This window comes from Panulirus ornatus, chromosome 31 (genome assembly GCF_036320965.1).
Source record: "Panulirus ornatus isolate Po-2019 chromosome 31, ASM3632096v1, whole genome shotgun sequence".
NCBI lineage: Eukaryota > Metazoa > Arthropoda > Malacostraca > Decapoda > Palinuridae > Panulirus > Panulirus ornatus.
Genome location: NC_092254.1, coordinates 12,911,294 through 12,928,248, shown reverse-complemented (window position 1 = coordinate 12,928,248; position 16,955 = coordinate 12,911,294). Strand labels below are relative to the sequence as shown.

Here is a 16,955-nt window from a genome sequence, read left to right as displayed (position 1 = left end):
CATCCAAAAGTCTCTCTTACATGCACCTATCAAGCAACACATAATCCAATAATGCTCTCTGGCCATTTCTCCTACTTACATATGTATACTTATGTACATCTCTCTTTTTAAACCAGGTATTCCCAATCACCAGTCCTTTTTCAGCACACAAACCTACAAGCTCTTCACCATTTCTATTTAAAACACTGAACACCCCATGTACACTATTCATACCCTCAACTGTCACATTACTCACCTTTGCATTCAAATCACACGTCACTATAACCCAGTCTCGCGCATCAAAGCTGCTAACACACTCACTCAGTTGCTCCCCAAACACTTGCTTCTCATCATCTTTCTTCTCATGACCAGGTGCATGGGCACCAATAATTACCCATCTCTCTCCATCCACTTTCAATTTCATCCATATCAATCTAGAGTTTACTTTCCTACACTCTATCACATACTCCCATGACTCCTCCTTATCATTATATTAAATATTATACATAATCGCTGTTTCCCACATTAGTGAGTCAGCACCAGAAAACACACGAAGAATGGCCCATCCACTCATATACACCCATATACGCACATATATATACATATACTTAACAATATATACATATTGTTAAGTATCCCTGGGGATAGGGGAGAAAGAATACTTCCCACACATTCCTCACGTGTCATAAAAGGTGACTAAAGGGGACGGGAGCGGGGGCCTGGAAACCCTCCCCTCCTTGTATTTTAACTTTCTAAAAGGGAAACAGAAGAAGGAACCATGCGGGGAGTGCTCATCCTCCTCAAAGGCTCAGATTGGGGTGTCTAAAGGTGTGTGGATGTAACCAAGATGAGAAAAAAGGAGAGATAGGTAGTATGTTTGAGGAAAGGAGCATGGATATTTTGGCTCTGAGTGAAACGAAGCTCAAGGGTAAAGGGGAAGAGTGGTTTGGGAATGTCTTGGGAGTAAAGTCAGGGGTTAGTGAAAGGACAAGAGCAAGGGAAGGAGTAGTGGGAGTATGAAATAGTGTAAGAAAATAAACTCTAGACTGATATGGGTAAAACTGAAAATGGATGGAGAGAGATGGGTGATCATTGGTGCATATGCACCTGGGCATGAGAAGAAAGATCATGAGAAGCAAGTGTTTTGGGAGAAGCTGAGTGAGTGTTTTAGTAGCTTTGAAGGAATAATTGGAGTACATGGGGTGTTCAGTGTTGTATATGGAAATGGTGAAGAGCTTATACATTTATGTGCTGAAAAAGGACTGGTGATTGGGAATACCTGGTTTACAAAGAGAGATATACATAAGTTTATGTATGTAAGTAGGAGAGATGGCCAGAGAGCATTATTGGATTACGTGTTAATTGATAGGTTCGCGGAAGAGAGACTTTTGGATGTTAATGTACTGAGAAGTGCAACTGGAGGGATGTCTGATCATTATCTTGAGGAGGCGAAGGTGAAGATCTGTAGAGGTTTTCAGAAAAGAAGAGAGAATTTAATGTATGTATGATTCAATGGCACCAACAACAGACTGCACACTTGTCCCTCTCTCCAAAACTCTTTGCATTCACCTCCCTAACTACCCCATCCATAAACAAATTAAACAACCATGGAGACATCACGCACTCCTGCCGTAAACCGACATTCATTGGGAAACAATCACTCTCTCTTCCTACTTATACACATGCCTTACATCCCCAATAAAAACTTTTCACCGCTTCTAGCAACTTACCTCCCATGCCATACACTATTAATACCTTACACAGAGCATCTCTATCAACTCTATCATATGCCTTCTCCAGATCCATAAATGCTAAATACAAACCCATTTGTTTTCTACGTATTTCTCACATACATTCTTCAAAACAAGCACCTGATCCACACATCCTCTAACATTTCTGAAACCACACTGCTCTTCCCCAATCTGATGCTCTGTACAACCCTTCACCCTCTCAATATAATTTCCCATATAATTTCTCAACAAACTTATACATATGTAATTTGAACACACCTATATCCCCTATGCACTATGCATGCATTCTGTCAATCCTCAGGCACTTCACCATGAACCATACATACAATGAATATCCTTACCAACAAGTCAACAACACAGTCACCCCCATTTTTAATAAATTCCACTGCAATACGTATACGTATGTAAGTAGGAGAGATGGCCAGAGAGCGTTATTGTATTACGTGTTAATTGACAGGCGCGCAAAAGCAAGACTTTTGGATGTTAATGTGCTGAGAGGTGCAACTGGAGGGATGTCTGATCATTATCTTGTGGAGGCGAAGGTGAAGATTTGTATGGGTTTTCAGAAAAGAAGAAAGAATGTTGGGGGGAAGAGGGTGGTGAGAGTAAGTGAGCTTGGGAAGGAGACTTGTGTGAGGAAGTACCAGGAGAGACTGAGTACAGAATAGAAAAAGGTGAGAACAAAGGAGGTAAGGGGAGTGGGGGAGGAATGGGATGTATTTAGGGAAGCAGTGATGGCTTGCGCAAAAGATGCTTGTGGCATGAGAAGCGTGGGAGGTGGGTTGATTAGAAAGGGTAGTGAGTGGTGGGATGAAGAAGTAAGATTATTAGTGAAAGAGAAGAGAGAGGCATTTGGACGATTTTTGCAGGGAAATAATGCAAATGACTGGGAGACGTATAAAAGAAAGAGACAGGAGGTCAAGAGAAAGGTGCAAGAGGTGAAAAAGAGGGCAAATGAGAGTTGGGGTTAGAGAGTATCATTAAATTTTGGGGAGAATGAAAAGATGTTCTGGAAGGAGGTAAATAAAGTGCTTAAGACAAGGGAGCAAATGGGAACTTCAGTGAAGGGGCTAATGGGGAGGTGATAACAAGTAGTGGTGATGTGAGAAGGAGATGGAGTGAGTATTTTGAAGGTTTGTTGAATGTGTTTGATGATAGAGTGGCAGATATAGGGTGTTTTGGTCGAGGTAGTGTGCAAAGTGTGAGGGTTAGGGAAAATGATTTGGTAAACAGAGAAGAGGTAGTAAAAGCTTTGCAGAAGATGAAAGCTGGCAAGGCAGCAGGTTTGGATGGTATTGCAGTGGAATTTATTAAAAAAGGGGGTGACTGTATTGTTGACTGGTTGGTAAGGTTATTTAATGTATGTATGATTCATGGTGAGGTGCCTGAGGATTGGCAGATTGCTTGCATAGTGCCACTGTACAAAGGGAAAGGGGGTAAAAGTGAGTGCTCAAATTACAGAGGTATAAGTTTGTTGAGTATTCCTGGGAAATTACATGGGAGGGTATTGATTGAGAGGGTGAAGGTATGTACAGAGCATCAGATTGGGGAAGAGCAATGTGGTTTCAGAAGTGGTAGAGGATGTGTGGATCAGGTGTTTGCTTTGAAGAATGTATGTGAGAAATACTTAGAAAAGAAAATGGATTTGTATGTAGCATTTATGGATCTGGAGAAGGTATATGATATGAGTTGATAGAGATGCTCTGTGTAAGGTATTAAGAATATATGGTGTGGGAAGCAAGTTGTTAGAAGCAGTGAAAAGTTTTTATCAAGGGTGTAAGGCATGTGTACAAGTAAGAAGAAAGGAAAGTGATTGGTTCTCAGTTAACGTAGGTTTGCGGCAGGGGTGTGTGATGTCTCTATGGTTGTTTAATTTGTTTATGGATGGGGTTGTTAGGGAGGTGAATGCAAGAGTTTTGGAAAGAGGGGCAAGTATGAAGTCTGTTGGGGATGAGAGAGCTTGGGAAGCGTGTCAGTTGTTGTTTGCTGATGATACAGCGCTGGTGGCTGATTCAAGTGAGAAACTACAGAAGCTGGTGACTGAGTTTGCTAAAGTGTGTGAAAGAAGAAAGTTAAGAGTAAATGTGAATAAGAGCAAGGTTATTAGGTAAAGTAGATTTGAGGGACAAGTCAATTGGGAGGTAACTTTGAATGGAGAAAAACTGGAGGAAGTGAAGTGTTTTAGATATCTGGGAGTGGATTTGGCAGCAGATGGAACCATGGAAGTGGAAGTGAATCATTGGGTGGGGGTGGGGGGCGAAAGTTCTGGGAGCCTTGAAGAATGTGTGGAAGTCAAGCACATTATCTCGAAAAGCAAAAATGGGTATGCTTGAAGGAATAGTGGTTCCAACAATGTTATATGGTTGCAAGGCGTGGGTTATGGATAGAGTTGTGCGGAGGAGGGTGGATGTGCTGAAAATGAGATGTTTAGAGGACAATATGTGGTGTGAAGTGGTTTGATCAAGTAAGTAATAATAGGGTAAGAGAGATGTGTGTTAATAAAAAAAGTGTGGTTGAGAGAGCAGAAGAGGGTGTTTTGAAATGGTTTGGTCACATGGAGAGAATGAGTGAGGAAAGACTGACCAAGAGAATATATGTGTCAGAGGTGGAGGGAAAGAGGAGAAGTGGGAGACCAAATTGGAGGTGAAAAGATGGAGTGAAAAAGATTTTGAGTGGTCGGGGCCTGAACATGCAGGAAGGTGAAAGGCGTGCAAGGAATAGAGTGAATTGGAACGATGTGGTATACCGGAGTCGACGTGCTGTCAATGCATTGAACCAGGGCATGTGAAGCGTCTGGGGTAAACCATGGAAAGTTCTGTGGGGCCTGGATGTGGAAAGGGAGCTGTGGTTTCGGTGCATTATTACATGACAGCTAGAGACTGAGTGTGAACGAATGTGGCCTTTGTTGTTTTTTTCCTAACACTACCTCGCACACATGAGGGGGAGGGGGTTGTTATTTCGTGTGTGGCGGGGTGGAGATGGGAATGAATAAAGGCAGACAGTATGAATTATGTACATGTGTATATATGTATATGTCTGTGTGTGTATATATCTGTATACGTTGCGATGTATAAGTATGTATATTTGCGTGTGTGGACGTGTATGTATATACATGTGTATGTGGGTGGGTTGAGCCATTCTTTCGTCTGTTTCCTTGTGCTACCTCGCTTACGCAGGAGACAGTGACAAAGCAAAATAAATAAAAAATAAATAAATATATAATATACACATACACAGGTACAAACATATATACAAATGTAAATATTCATACTTATTTGCCTTCAATTCATTCCCCACACCACCTTACCCCACAGGAAACAGCATTGCTACCCTCTACTTCAGCGAAGTGGCTCCAAGAAAACAGACAAAAAATGCCACATTCGTTCACACTCAGTCTCTAGCTGTCATGTGCAATGCACTGAAACCAAAGCTCCCTACCCACATCCAGGCTCCACAGACCTTTCCATGGTTTACCCCAGACATTTCACATGCCCTGGTTCAGTCCACTGAAAGTACGTCGACACTGGTATACCACATCATTCCAATTCAATCTATTCCTTGCATGCCTCTCACTCTCCTTGGGGGTTAATATAGTATGGTGTAATCCAGCTTGAAAATTTATTAGATTCACTTGAATAACATGTGCTTACTGAATGGTAATTGACAATAAGAACCGAGATAGATGCTATGATGTACACAATGTTGGGATATCGTCAGACAGTTACTATCTTATGCACGCAGCCATCAGCATGGCAGACATATGACCAAACTTAATTCTTATATCTATGTATATTCTTTAATTCATACTTTTTCAGTTGTATGTACAAATGGTCATAAGTTGCACAGGTCATAAATAGGGGAATAGAAAGTATATTGCTTTGACATGGAGAATGTGAAAGAAAGCAGCCTTGCAGGAATGTGATATAATGTAAAATGAGGGCAGAACACAGGGTCACACAAGTTTGGGTAGCAAGATGCCATCGATGACTAAAACATTGAGAAGAATTCATATCAAAGCTTAATCTTGGTGCCTGCATCATCCTTTAGATTCAGAAGTTCTGTCTAAGCAGCATCATTATCATCAGATACAGCAATCACTAGCCCCCTTCAAACGGCAAAATGGCCCTACGGGGGGCCATGGCCCCCAATGTTGGAATCACTATTCTAAAGAGTAATTAGTCCGGTTCCCTATGGCTATTACGAATATAATCTACTAAAACAATCTATATAATAAAATGAATAAGTATAAAGAAAAATGAAATTAAAGTTGCTTATATATCAAAAAATCTTTTACACTGAACCTACCTTGAGTTTAAAAACTTTGGTGTTGAAATAGAAGAGTGTGTTTAAGAGAACTTGTGGAGTATGTGCACCAAGCTGTCTACACTCCCACAACATTGTTTCTGTTATTCTTGTTACCCCAGAGGAACCTGGTGACAACAAGCCTGAAACAGGGTCATCATCTGTGATCAATTAAGCATTGGTTTCAGAAATTTACATACATTTTCTATTTGATTATCTGATGAATATCCACATACATAAGACTGAACAATGGGTACTGACTTATTGATGCAAAAATAATGACAGTCAGGAAGTTTACTGTTACAGATTAAACTGAGAAAAATCTTTTTCACTGCAATGTTTATTCACCTAAAATCATCACTGACTTGTACTTAAAGTTTTATCATGCTCCTAACACCCCCATGCTTCAGTGATGCAACATGTGCATTATCTTATAAAATGACTCATGTTCTGATGATGTGATGGGCATCATTTGCTTTGAAAATTCATTAAAATCAGTTTTGAGCTAACATGTGCATCACAACATATGTTCATTTGGCACACCATATATAAGGGGAGGATAAGCAGGTATAGTGTAAGCCCCTACAAGGTGGAAGTTGAGAAAATGTGAATAAAAGCAAGGTTATGAGATTTAGTAGGGCAGAAGGACATGTTAGCCAGGGAGTGAATCCGAATGGAGAAAATTTGGAAGAAATGAGGTGTTTTATGTATCTAAGAGTGGACAAGACAGCAAATGGAACCATGAAAGCTGAAGTGATTGAGAGGATAAAGGTTCTTGGAGCAATGAAGAGTGTGTGGAAACAGGTTGTTATCTATGAGGGTGAAAATGGTTATGTCTAAAGATACAGTAGTCCCAGTAATATTGTATGGATGTGAAGCAAAGGTATAGTAGTCCCAGTAATGTTGTATGGATATAAAGCATAGGTATAGTAGTCCCAGTAACGTTGTATGGATGTAAAGCATAAGTATAGTAGTCCCAGTAATGTTGTATGGATGTGAAGCATAGGTATAGTAGTCCCAGTAATGTTGTATGGATGTGAAGCATAGGTATAGCAGTCCCAGTAATGTAGAGATGTGAAGCATGGGTTATATAAAAGGATGTGCAGGTGACAGTGGAAGTGTTTGAAATAAATTGTTTGAGGAGAACATGTAGTGTGAGGTGCTTTGAACGAATAAGTAAAAGAAGAAGAGGTTGACAAAGAGGATACATGTGTCTGAAGTGGAAGGGAGAACGAGAGACCAAACTGGGTATGGAAGGATGGAGGGAAAAACATTTTGAGGGGTCGGGACCTGAACATGCAGGAGGGTGAAAGGTATGCACGGGATAAAGTGAACAGGAATGATGTGGTATATGGGAGGCAATGTGCTGTTGGTGACTGAACTGGGGCATGTGAAGTGGCCAGGGAAAACCACAGAAAGGTCTTTGAGGCCTGGTTGAGGATGGGGCATTTCTGGTACAATGCACATCAAATGGATGTGTGCAAAGGCAACCTATCTTCATCTCTTTCTGGAGCTACCTTGCTAATGCAAGTAATGGCATACAAGTATGGAAGACAAAGTAATGAGAGATCAAAATTAGAAAACCTAAGCCCAACAATCCTAGTATACTAAACATGCCTAAGAAAAATATGAAAGTAATTATAATTCATATCACTAAACAAAAACAAAAGAAAGAGATGAAGATCCGATATCTCTTAAAGACCAGAATTGAAGGTTATAAAGTGAAGACTGTAAAGTGAAGAAGACATGAGCATTAGGCAACATATGTGCACAGAGGAATTGAGGAAAACTGAGTGAGGAGAGTAAACTGAGTGAGGAGAGTTGAATTGAAAGAGTTTCCATTTATAATCAGAACCAATGATATTACATGCCTTGGTAATATACTATTGAGCTGTTGGGCCTCATAGAACAAGCATTATCTGACCAAATGGGTACTATGGGGGTTAGATGAGAAATCCTGGGGTAGAGCCCCCATGCACAAGACTGTTTTAACCTCTGTGTAAGAATACTTTCCCTAATGCTTGTACATGCTTTGTATGTGAGAAAAATGGCTGAAATTATTTGACAAATATACTACTCTACAAAAATAGGCAAAAATTGCATTCAGTTCTTTCCATTACTATCTAATATCACATAAAATGTAATACACCATATTACATACCTTGCAATGCTAACTGACCTAAAAAACTTTTGGCAATTTCATCAAGGCTATTGGTGAACTTTTCAAAACCAAAATCCATAAAGATGCAATCTGTTCTTGAACTTTCAAAAAGGTGCTGTTGAATGCCTGGAAGAAGAAAATCAAAATTCAGCAAAAAAAAAAAAGCAAGGGAATGAGAAATGACCCTTCTAATAGCATCTAAATGCATAAATATATATCATTGCACAGCTACTGGATGATCAGATTTTTGGCATGAATCTTTGAAACTAAGTCTAGCTGAAATTAAACCCTTGAATTCACAGGATGACTATATGAGGTTACACATAATACAAACACTGGGAAAGACAACAAAATCATCAGCACTGCCAACAGATTTTGTAAAAATTAATACAATTCATAGGTATCCTCTGCCAAACTGGGAACACAGATATCATAGAAGTGGACAAAAAATTCAAAGAAACAATGAAAAAAGCAGAAGAGCAATAATGAAACTACACACTAACACCTTTAGTCTAGCATTTCAAGCTCCAGCAAGACTCATATTTCAGCATTTGCATGTTCAGCATTTGCATTCAGGGATATAGTGCTCATTTTTGTAGTTTCCAGCTCTACTGTCCAGGCACTGCCATAGAACAGTCCATGCTAAGTTTCTCTGCTCCTTCCCTATCATGCTATACTTTTTCCTCACTATCTTATACCTTCTAAAATATGGATGGATGCTGTGTCACCTAGCCACATTCTGCATATCTATGTTCTTTTGTTTTTTAACATCCTATTTCTTAACCAAACCTCTATCTCTTTTCTAACGTTTCCTACCTAGTTACTTCTAAAAGTACCCATGTTCTAACCCCTTCATAGATACTTCACAGAAACTTCCAAAATAATACTCTAAATCCTGGCTATGAACTGCACTTTCCAATTAATGTTCTCAAAGTAATTGTTAGCTCAGTGCATTTTCCTTGGTAGTGTCTCCTCTTTGAGTCAGGTTTCCTTGCTAATCTTTTAATGTTCTAACAAACCAGAAAGTAAAACATAGACACTACTACATAATCACCTTCCCCATGTAGTGCATCAAGTCGTGCATCAAGTCCTATATTTTCAATTTTCATACAATAGCATACATAAATAAAATCTAATAAAGAAGATGCACCATCCCCTCTGAATCCAGTGAGCTCAATGACATACTGATGCAAGAAATTCTCCTGTACACACACTACGAAAGAGTCTCAAAACAATAAATAAATAAAAAATCAAATTAAATATTTCCACATACTCAAAATCCCACATTATTAGAACTTTACAATCCATGAGATGTGCTTTGTCTCACCAGTTTCTGCATCATCTTGAACAAACCTTCATGGTCTATCTTAAAACGTTCTTTTGGTTCACTAATATTCTTTGGAAAACTTGTAATAATCACCACTATTAGGCAAGTCTCTCCAATAATGATTCTTCCTATTATGTATTGTTTACATGGATCATTGATCAATACTACTTGTAACTTTTAAGTTGTCCCTTAAGAACAAAAATTCCCCTTCTTTGCCTTCTCTTTCCCTCATTGCTTTCCTTTCAGAAAGATTAGGCTAGAGTTACAGTTGATGTACATATATATATATATATATATATATATATGAATGGAGAAAAACTGGAGGAAGTGAAGTGTTTTAGATATCTGGGAGTGGCTCTGGCAGCGGATGGAACCATGGAAGCGGAAGTGGATCATAGGGTGGGGGAGGGGGCGAAAATCCTGGGGGCCTTGAAGAATGTGTGGAAGTCGAGAACATTATCTCGGAAAGCAAAAATGGGTATGTTTGAAGGAATAGTGGTTCCAACAATGTTGTATGGTTGCGAGGCGTGGGCTATGGATAGAGTTGTGCGCAGGAGGATGGATGCGCTGGAAATGAGATGTTTGAGGACAATGTGTGGTGTGAGGTGGTTTGATCGAGTGAGTAACGTAAGGGTAAGAGAGATGTGTGGAAATAAAAAGAGCGTGGTTGAGAGAGCAGAAGAGGGTGTTTTGAAGTGGTTTGGGCACATGGAGAGGATGAGTGAGGAAAGACTGACCAAGAGGATATATGTGTCGGAGGTGGAGGGAACAAGGAGAAGAGGGAGACCAAATTGGAGGTGGAAAGATGGAGTGAAAAAGATTTTGTGTGATCGGGGCCTGAACATGCAGGAGGGTGAAAGGAGGGCAAGGAATAGAGTGAATTGGAGCGATGTGGTATACCGGGGTTGACGTGCTGTCAGTGGATTGAAGCAAGGCATGTGAAGCGTCTGGGGTAAACCATGGAAAGCTGTGTAGGTATGTATATTTGCGTGTGTGGACGTATGTATATACATGTGTATGGGGGGGGGGTTGGGCCATTTCTTTCGTCTGTTTCCTTGCGCTGCCTCGCAAATGCGGGAGACAGCGACAAACTATAATAAAAAAAAAAAATAATAATATATATTTATCCCTGGGGATAGGGGAGAAAGAATACTTCCCATGTATTCCCTGCGTGTCATAGAAGGCGACTAAAAGGGGAGGGAGCGGGGGGCTGGAAATCCTCCCCTCTCGTTTTTTTTTTTTTTCTTTCTTTTTTTTCAAAAGAAGGAACAGAGAATTGGGCCAGTCCTCTGTTCTTAACGCTACCTCACTAATGCGGGAAATGGCGAATAGTTTGAAAGAAAGAAAAGAAAAAAAAGATGCTTGTGGCATGAGAAGAGTGGGAGGTGGGTTGATTAGAAAGGGTAGTGAGTGGTGGGATGAAGAAGTAAGAGTATTAGTGAAAGAGAAGAGAGAGGCATTTGGACGATTTTTGCAGGGAAAAAATGCAATTGAGTGGGAGAACCACTATTCCTTCAAACATACCCATTTTTGCTTTCCGAGATAATGTTCTCGACTTCCACACATTCTTCAAGGCTCCCAGAATTTTCACCCCCTCCCCCACCCTTTGATCCACTTCCGCTTCCATGGTTCCATCCACTGCCAGATCCACTCCCAGATATCTAAAACACTTCACTTCCTCCAGTTTTTCTCCATTCAAACTCACCTCCCAATTGACTTGACCCTCAACCCTACTGTACCTAATAACCTTGCTCTTATTCACATTTACTCTTAACTTTCTTCTTTCACACACTTTACCAAACTCAGTCACCAGCTTCTGCAGTTTCTCACATGAATCAGCCACCAGTGCTGTATCATCAGCGAACAACAACTGACTCACTTCCCAAGCTCTCTCATCCCCAACAGACTTCATACTTGCCCCTCTTTCCAAAACTCTTGCATTCACCTCCCTAACAACCCCATCCATAAACAAATTAAACAACCATGGAGACATCACACACCCCTGCCGCAAACCTACATTCACTGAGAACCAATCACTTTCCTCTCTTCCTACGCGTACACATGCCTTACATCCTCGATAAAAACTTTTCACTGCTTCTAACAACTTGCCTCCCACACCATATATTCTTAATACCTTCCACAGAGCATCTCTATCAACTCTATCATATGCCTTCTCCAGATCCATAAATGCTACATACAAATCCATTTGCTTTTCTAAGTATTTCTCACATACATTCTTCAAAGCAAACACCTGATCCACACATCCTCTACCACTTCTGAAACCACACTGCTCTTCCCCAATCAGATGCTCTGTACATGCCTTCACCCTCTCAATCAATACCCTCCCATATAATTTACCAGGAATACTCAACAAACTTATACCTCTGTAATTTGAGCACTCACTCTTATCCCCTTTGCCTTTGTACAATGGCACTATGCACGCATTCCGCCAATCCTCAGGCACCTCACCATGAGTCATACATACATTAAATAACCTTACCAACCAGTCAACAATACAGTCACCCCCTTTTTCAATAAATTCCACTGCAATACCATCCAAACCTGCTGCCTTGCCGGCTTGCATTTTCCACAAAGCTTTCACTACCTCTTCTCTTGTTTACAAAATCATTTTCCCTAACCCTCTCACTTTGCACACCACCTCGATCAAAACACCCTATATCTGCCACTCAATCGCTCTATCATCAAACACATTCAACAAACCTTCAAAATACTCACTCCATCTCCCTCTCACATCACCATTACTTGTTATCACCTCCCCATTTGCCTCCTTCACTGATGTTCCCATTTGTTCCCTTGTCTTATGCACTTTATTTTCTTCCTTCCAAAACATCTTTTTATTCCCTAAAATTTAATGATACTCTCTCACCCCAACTCTCATTTGCCCTCTTTTTCACCTCTTGCACCTTTCTCTTGACCCCCTGTCTCTTTCTTTTATACATCTCCCAGTCATTTGCATTAAATATTTTTTTTTTATCTAACATAAGGGGAGTGGTGGAGGAAAGAGATGTATTTAGGGAAGCAGTGATGGCTTGTACAAAAGATGCCTGTGGCATGAGAAAGGTGGGAGGTGGGCAGATGAGAAAGGGTAGTGAGTGGAGGGATGAAGAAGTAAGATTGTTAGTGAAAGAGAAGAGAGAGGCATTTGGACAATTTTTGCAGGGAAATAGTGAAAATTATTGGGAAACGTATAAAAGAAAGCGCTGGTGGCTGATTCATGTGAGAAACTGCAGAAGCTGGTGACTGAGTTTGGTAAAGTGTGTGGAAGAAGAAAGTTAAGAGTAAATGTGAATAAGAGCAAGGTTATTAGGTACAGTAGGGGTGAGGGTCAAGTCAATTGGGAGGTGAGTTTGAATGGAGAAAAACTGGAGGAAGTGAAGTGTTTTAGATATCTGGGAGTGGATCTGTCAGCGGATGGAACCATGGAAGCGGAAGTGGATCATAGGGTGGGGGAGGGGGCGAAAATTTTGGGAGCCTTGAAAAATGTGTGGAAGTCGAGAACATTATCTCGGAAAGCAAAAATGGGTATGTTTGAAGGAATAGTGGTACCAACAATGTTGTATGGTTGCGAGGCGTGGGCTATGGATAGAGTTGTGCGCAGGAGGATGGATGTGCTGGAAATGAGATGTTTGAGGAAAATGTGTGGTGTGAGGTGGTTTGATCGAGTAAGTAACGTAAGGGTAAGAGAGATGTGTGGAAATAAAAAGAGCGTGGTTGAGAGAGCAGAAGAGGGTGTTTTGAAATGGTTTGGGCACATGGAGAGAATGAGTGAGGAAAGATTGACCAAGAGGATATATGTGTCGGAGGTGGAGGAAACGAGGAGAAGAGGGAGACCAAATTGGAGGTGGAAAGATGGAGTGAAAAAGATTTTGTGTGATCGGGGCCTGAACATGCAGGAGGGTGAAAGGAGGGCAAGGAATAGAGTGAATTGGAGCGATGTGGTATACAGGGGTTGACGTGCTGTCAGTGGATTGAATCAAGGCATGTGAAGCGTCTGGGGTAAACCATGGAAAGCTGTGTAGGTATGTATATTTGCGTGTGTGGACGTGTGTATGTACATGTGTATGGGGGGGGGGTTGGGCCATTTCTTTCGTCTGTTTCCTTGCGCTACCTCGCAAACGCGGGAGACAGCGACAAAGTATAAAAAAAAAAAAAAAAAAAAAAATAAAAGAAAGAGGCAAGAGGTCAAGAGAAAGGTGCAAGAGGTGAAAAAGAGGGCAAATGAGAGTTGGGAAGAGAGAGTATCATCAAATTTTAGGAGAATAAAAAGATGTTTTGGAAGGAGGTAAATAAAGAGCGTAAGACATGAGAATAAAGGGAACATCAGTCAAGGGGGAAAATGGGGAGGCAATAACAAGCAGTGAAGAAGTGAGAGGGAGATGGAGAGAGTATTTTGAAGGTTTGTTGAATGTGTTTGATGACAGAGAGTGGCAGATATAGGGTGTTTTGGTCGAGGTGGCATGCAAAGTGAGAGGGTCACGGAAAATGGTTTGGTAAACAGAGAAGAGGTAGTGAAAGCTTTGCGGAAGATGAAAGCTGGCAAGGCGGCGGGTTTAGATGGTATTGCAGTGGAATTTATTAAAAAAAGCAGGTGACTGTGTTGTTGACTGGTTGGTGAGGATATTCAATATATGTATGGTTCATGGTGAAGTGCCTGAGGATCGACAAAATGCATGCATAGTGCAACTGTACAAAGGCAAAGGGGATAAAGGTGAGTGTTCAAATCACAGAGGTATAAATTTGTTGAGTATTCCTGGGAAATTATATGGGAAGGTATTGATTGAGAGGGTGAAAGCGTATAAACAGAATCAGATTGGGGAGGAGCAGTGTGGTTTCAGAAGTGGTAGAGAATGTGTGGTGAGGTGTTTGCTTTGAGGAATGTATGTGAGAAATACTTAGAAAAACAGATGGATTTGTATGTAACATTTATGGATCTGGAGAAGACATATGATAGAGTTGATAGAGATGCTCTGTGGAAGGTATTAAGAGTATATGGTTTGGGAGGTAAGTTGCTAGAAGCAGTGAAAAGCTTTTATCGAGGATGTAAGGCATGTGTACGAGAAGGAAGAGAGGAAAGTGGTTGGTTCCCGGTGAATGTTGGTTTGTAGCTGGGGTGCACAATGTCTCCATGGTTGTTTAACTTGTTTATGAATGGGGTTGTTAAGGAGGTGAATGCAAGAGTTTTGGAGAGAGGGGCACGTATGCAGTTTGTTGGGGATGAGAGGGCTTCGGAAATGAGTTGGTTGTTGTTCACTGATGATACAGCGCTAGTGGCTGATTCGGGCGAGAAACTGCAGAAGTTGGTGACTGAGTTTGGTAAAGTGTGTGAAAGAAGAAAGCTGAGAGTAAATGTGAATACAAGCAAGGTTATTAGGTTCAGTAGAGTTGAGGGACAACTAAACTGGGAGGTAAGTTTGAATGGAGAAAAACTGGAGGAAGTGAACTGTTTTAGATATCTGGGAGGGGATTTGGAAGTGGATGGAAACATGGAAGCGGAAGTGAGTCATAAGGTGGGGGAGCATTGAAGAATGTGTGGAAGGCAAGAATGTTATCTCGGAAAGCAAAAATGGGTAGGTTTGAAGGAATATTGGTTCCAACAATGTTATATGGTTGTGATGCATGGGCAATAAATAGGGTTGTGCGGAGGAGGGTGGATGTGTTGGAAATGAGATGTTTGATGACAATGTGTGGTAGGACGCAGTTTTATCGAGTAAGCAATGAAAGGGTAAGACAGATGTGTGGTAATAAAAAGTGTGGGTGAGAAAGCAGAAGAGGGTGTATTGAAATGGTATGGTCACACGGAGAGAATGAGTGAGGAGAGATTGACAAAGAGGATATATGTGTCAGAGGTGGAGGGAATAAGAAGTGGGAGACCAAATTGGAGGTGGAAATATGGAGTGAAAAACATTTTGAGCGATCGGGGCCTGAACATGCAGGAGGATGAAAGGCGTGCAAGGAATAGAGAGAACTGGAACAATGTGGTATACCGGGGTCAACATGCTGTCAATGGATTGAACCAGGGCATGGGAAGTGTCTGGGGTAAACCATAGAAAGTTTTGTGGGGCCTAGATGTAGAAAGGGAGCTGTGGTTTCGGTGCATTACACATGACAGCTAGAGACTGAGTGTGAACGGATGTGGCTACCTCGCACATGTGTGGGGGGAGGGGGGTGCCTTTCATGTGTGGCAGGGTGGCAAGGGAAATGGATGAGGGTAGCAAGTGTGAATATGTACATGTGTATATATGTATTTGTCTGTGTACGTATATGTATGTATACACTGAAATGTATAGGTATGTATATGTGTGTGTCTGGGCATGTATATACATGTGTAAGTGGGTGGGTTGGGCCATCCTTTTTGTCTGTTTCCTTGCACTACCTCGCCAAAGTGGAGACAGCAACAAAGTATAATAAATATAAAATAGATATTTGCATATGAGAGGATGGGTTTTTCTTCATAAGTTTCCTGGTGCTACCTCACAAACGCAGGAAACAGCGATCAAGTATAATAAACAATATAACAAATAGTATGTGTCAGCACTTTCTTTCTGCATGCGGGTGACCTCTTCCATCCTGGTGATAGGGTAACTGTGCACTTCAAAAATTTTCCCAGTAGTGGGTGATATTTGACATTTGGAAAACTGCTGGGAAGTACAGGCCTATTCAAATTGTGAGTGAAAATTAAAAAACATACATATGTCCTTCATATTTTCCCAGTAGAACGTATGTGTATGGGTGCACGAACTCAACGAAAGTAAGCATACCTCATCCTTTTACATCTTTATTATACCTGCCTATTCTCTTTGTGTCTTTTATTCAAAACATGGCAATATGAGTCTTTATAGCCCCAAGCAGTTTCTTTTACTCTTCCCTCCCCTTTCCTATCTTGTAGTATTTTTCTCTTCTGCAGCCTAATTCTATATAACCCCATGCAATTTCTAGTAAACAAACTGTTTTGAAAGCCTTTCAACTTATCCATGACAGTGACACTTTCTCTAATATATTTTCAAAACTCAATGTTGCAAAGAGCAAAGATCTGGTGGTTTACCTTCGAAAAATTCAGAAATTAGAACCTCCAAAATCTCCATAAGAATAAAATTACATCTCTATCAAAGAGACACACAGTGAGATAATAATAATCCTCAATTTCTGTATCTAAAATACCCTACAAAAGTAAAAATCAATATTACTCACATAATACTAACATGATGAAGCAGAAAATACATAACTTCCCTAGAAGCCATTAATCTGGTTTAATAATAAATGTGGTGTGCAAAGTGAGAGGGTTAGGGAAAATGATTTGGTAAACAGAGAAGAGGTAGTAAAAGCTTTGCGGAAGATGAAAGCTGGCAAGGCGGCGGGTTTAGATGGTATTGCAGTGGAATTTATTAAAAAAAGCAGGTGACTGTGTTGTTGACTG

The 16,955-nt window shown here is 40.7% G+C and overlaps 1 protein-coding gene across 4 annotated transcripts in view; it reads right to left on the bottom strand.

Moving 5' to 3' along the window:
• Positions 1-16,955, bottom strand: part of LOC139758827 (zinc finger MYM-type protein 3-like) — a 104,840-nt gene that overhangs the window by 13,836 nt on the left and 74,049 nt on the right. For 3 of the 4 annotated variants that reach the window (XM_071680661.1, XM_071680662.1, XM_071680664.1), the window contains 2 exons: positions 8,194-8,319; positions 6,036-6,175 (listed from right to left, as the gene is read on the bottom strand). In XM_071680661.1, coding sequence (XP_071536762.1) covers positions 6,036-6,175; positions 8,194-8,319 — 266 coding nt within the window. The remainder of the gene's footprint in view (positions 1-6,035; positions 6,176-8,193; positions 8,320-16,955) is intronic. The other variant, XM_071680663.1, reaches the window with a different exon arrangement.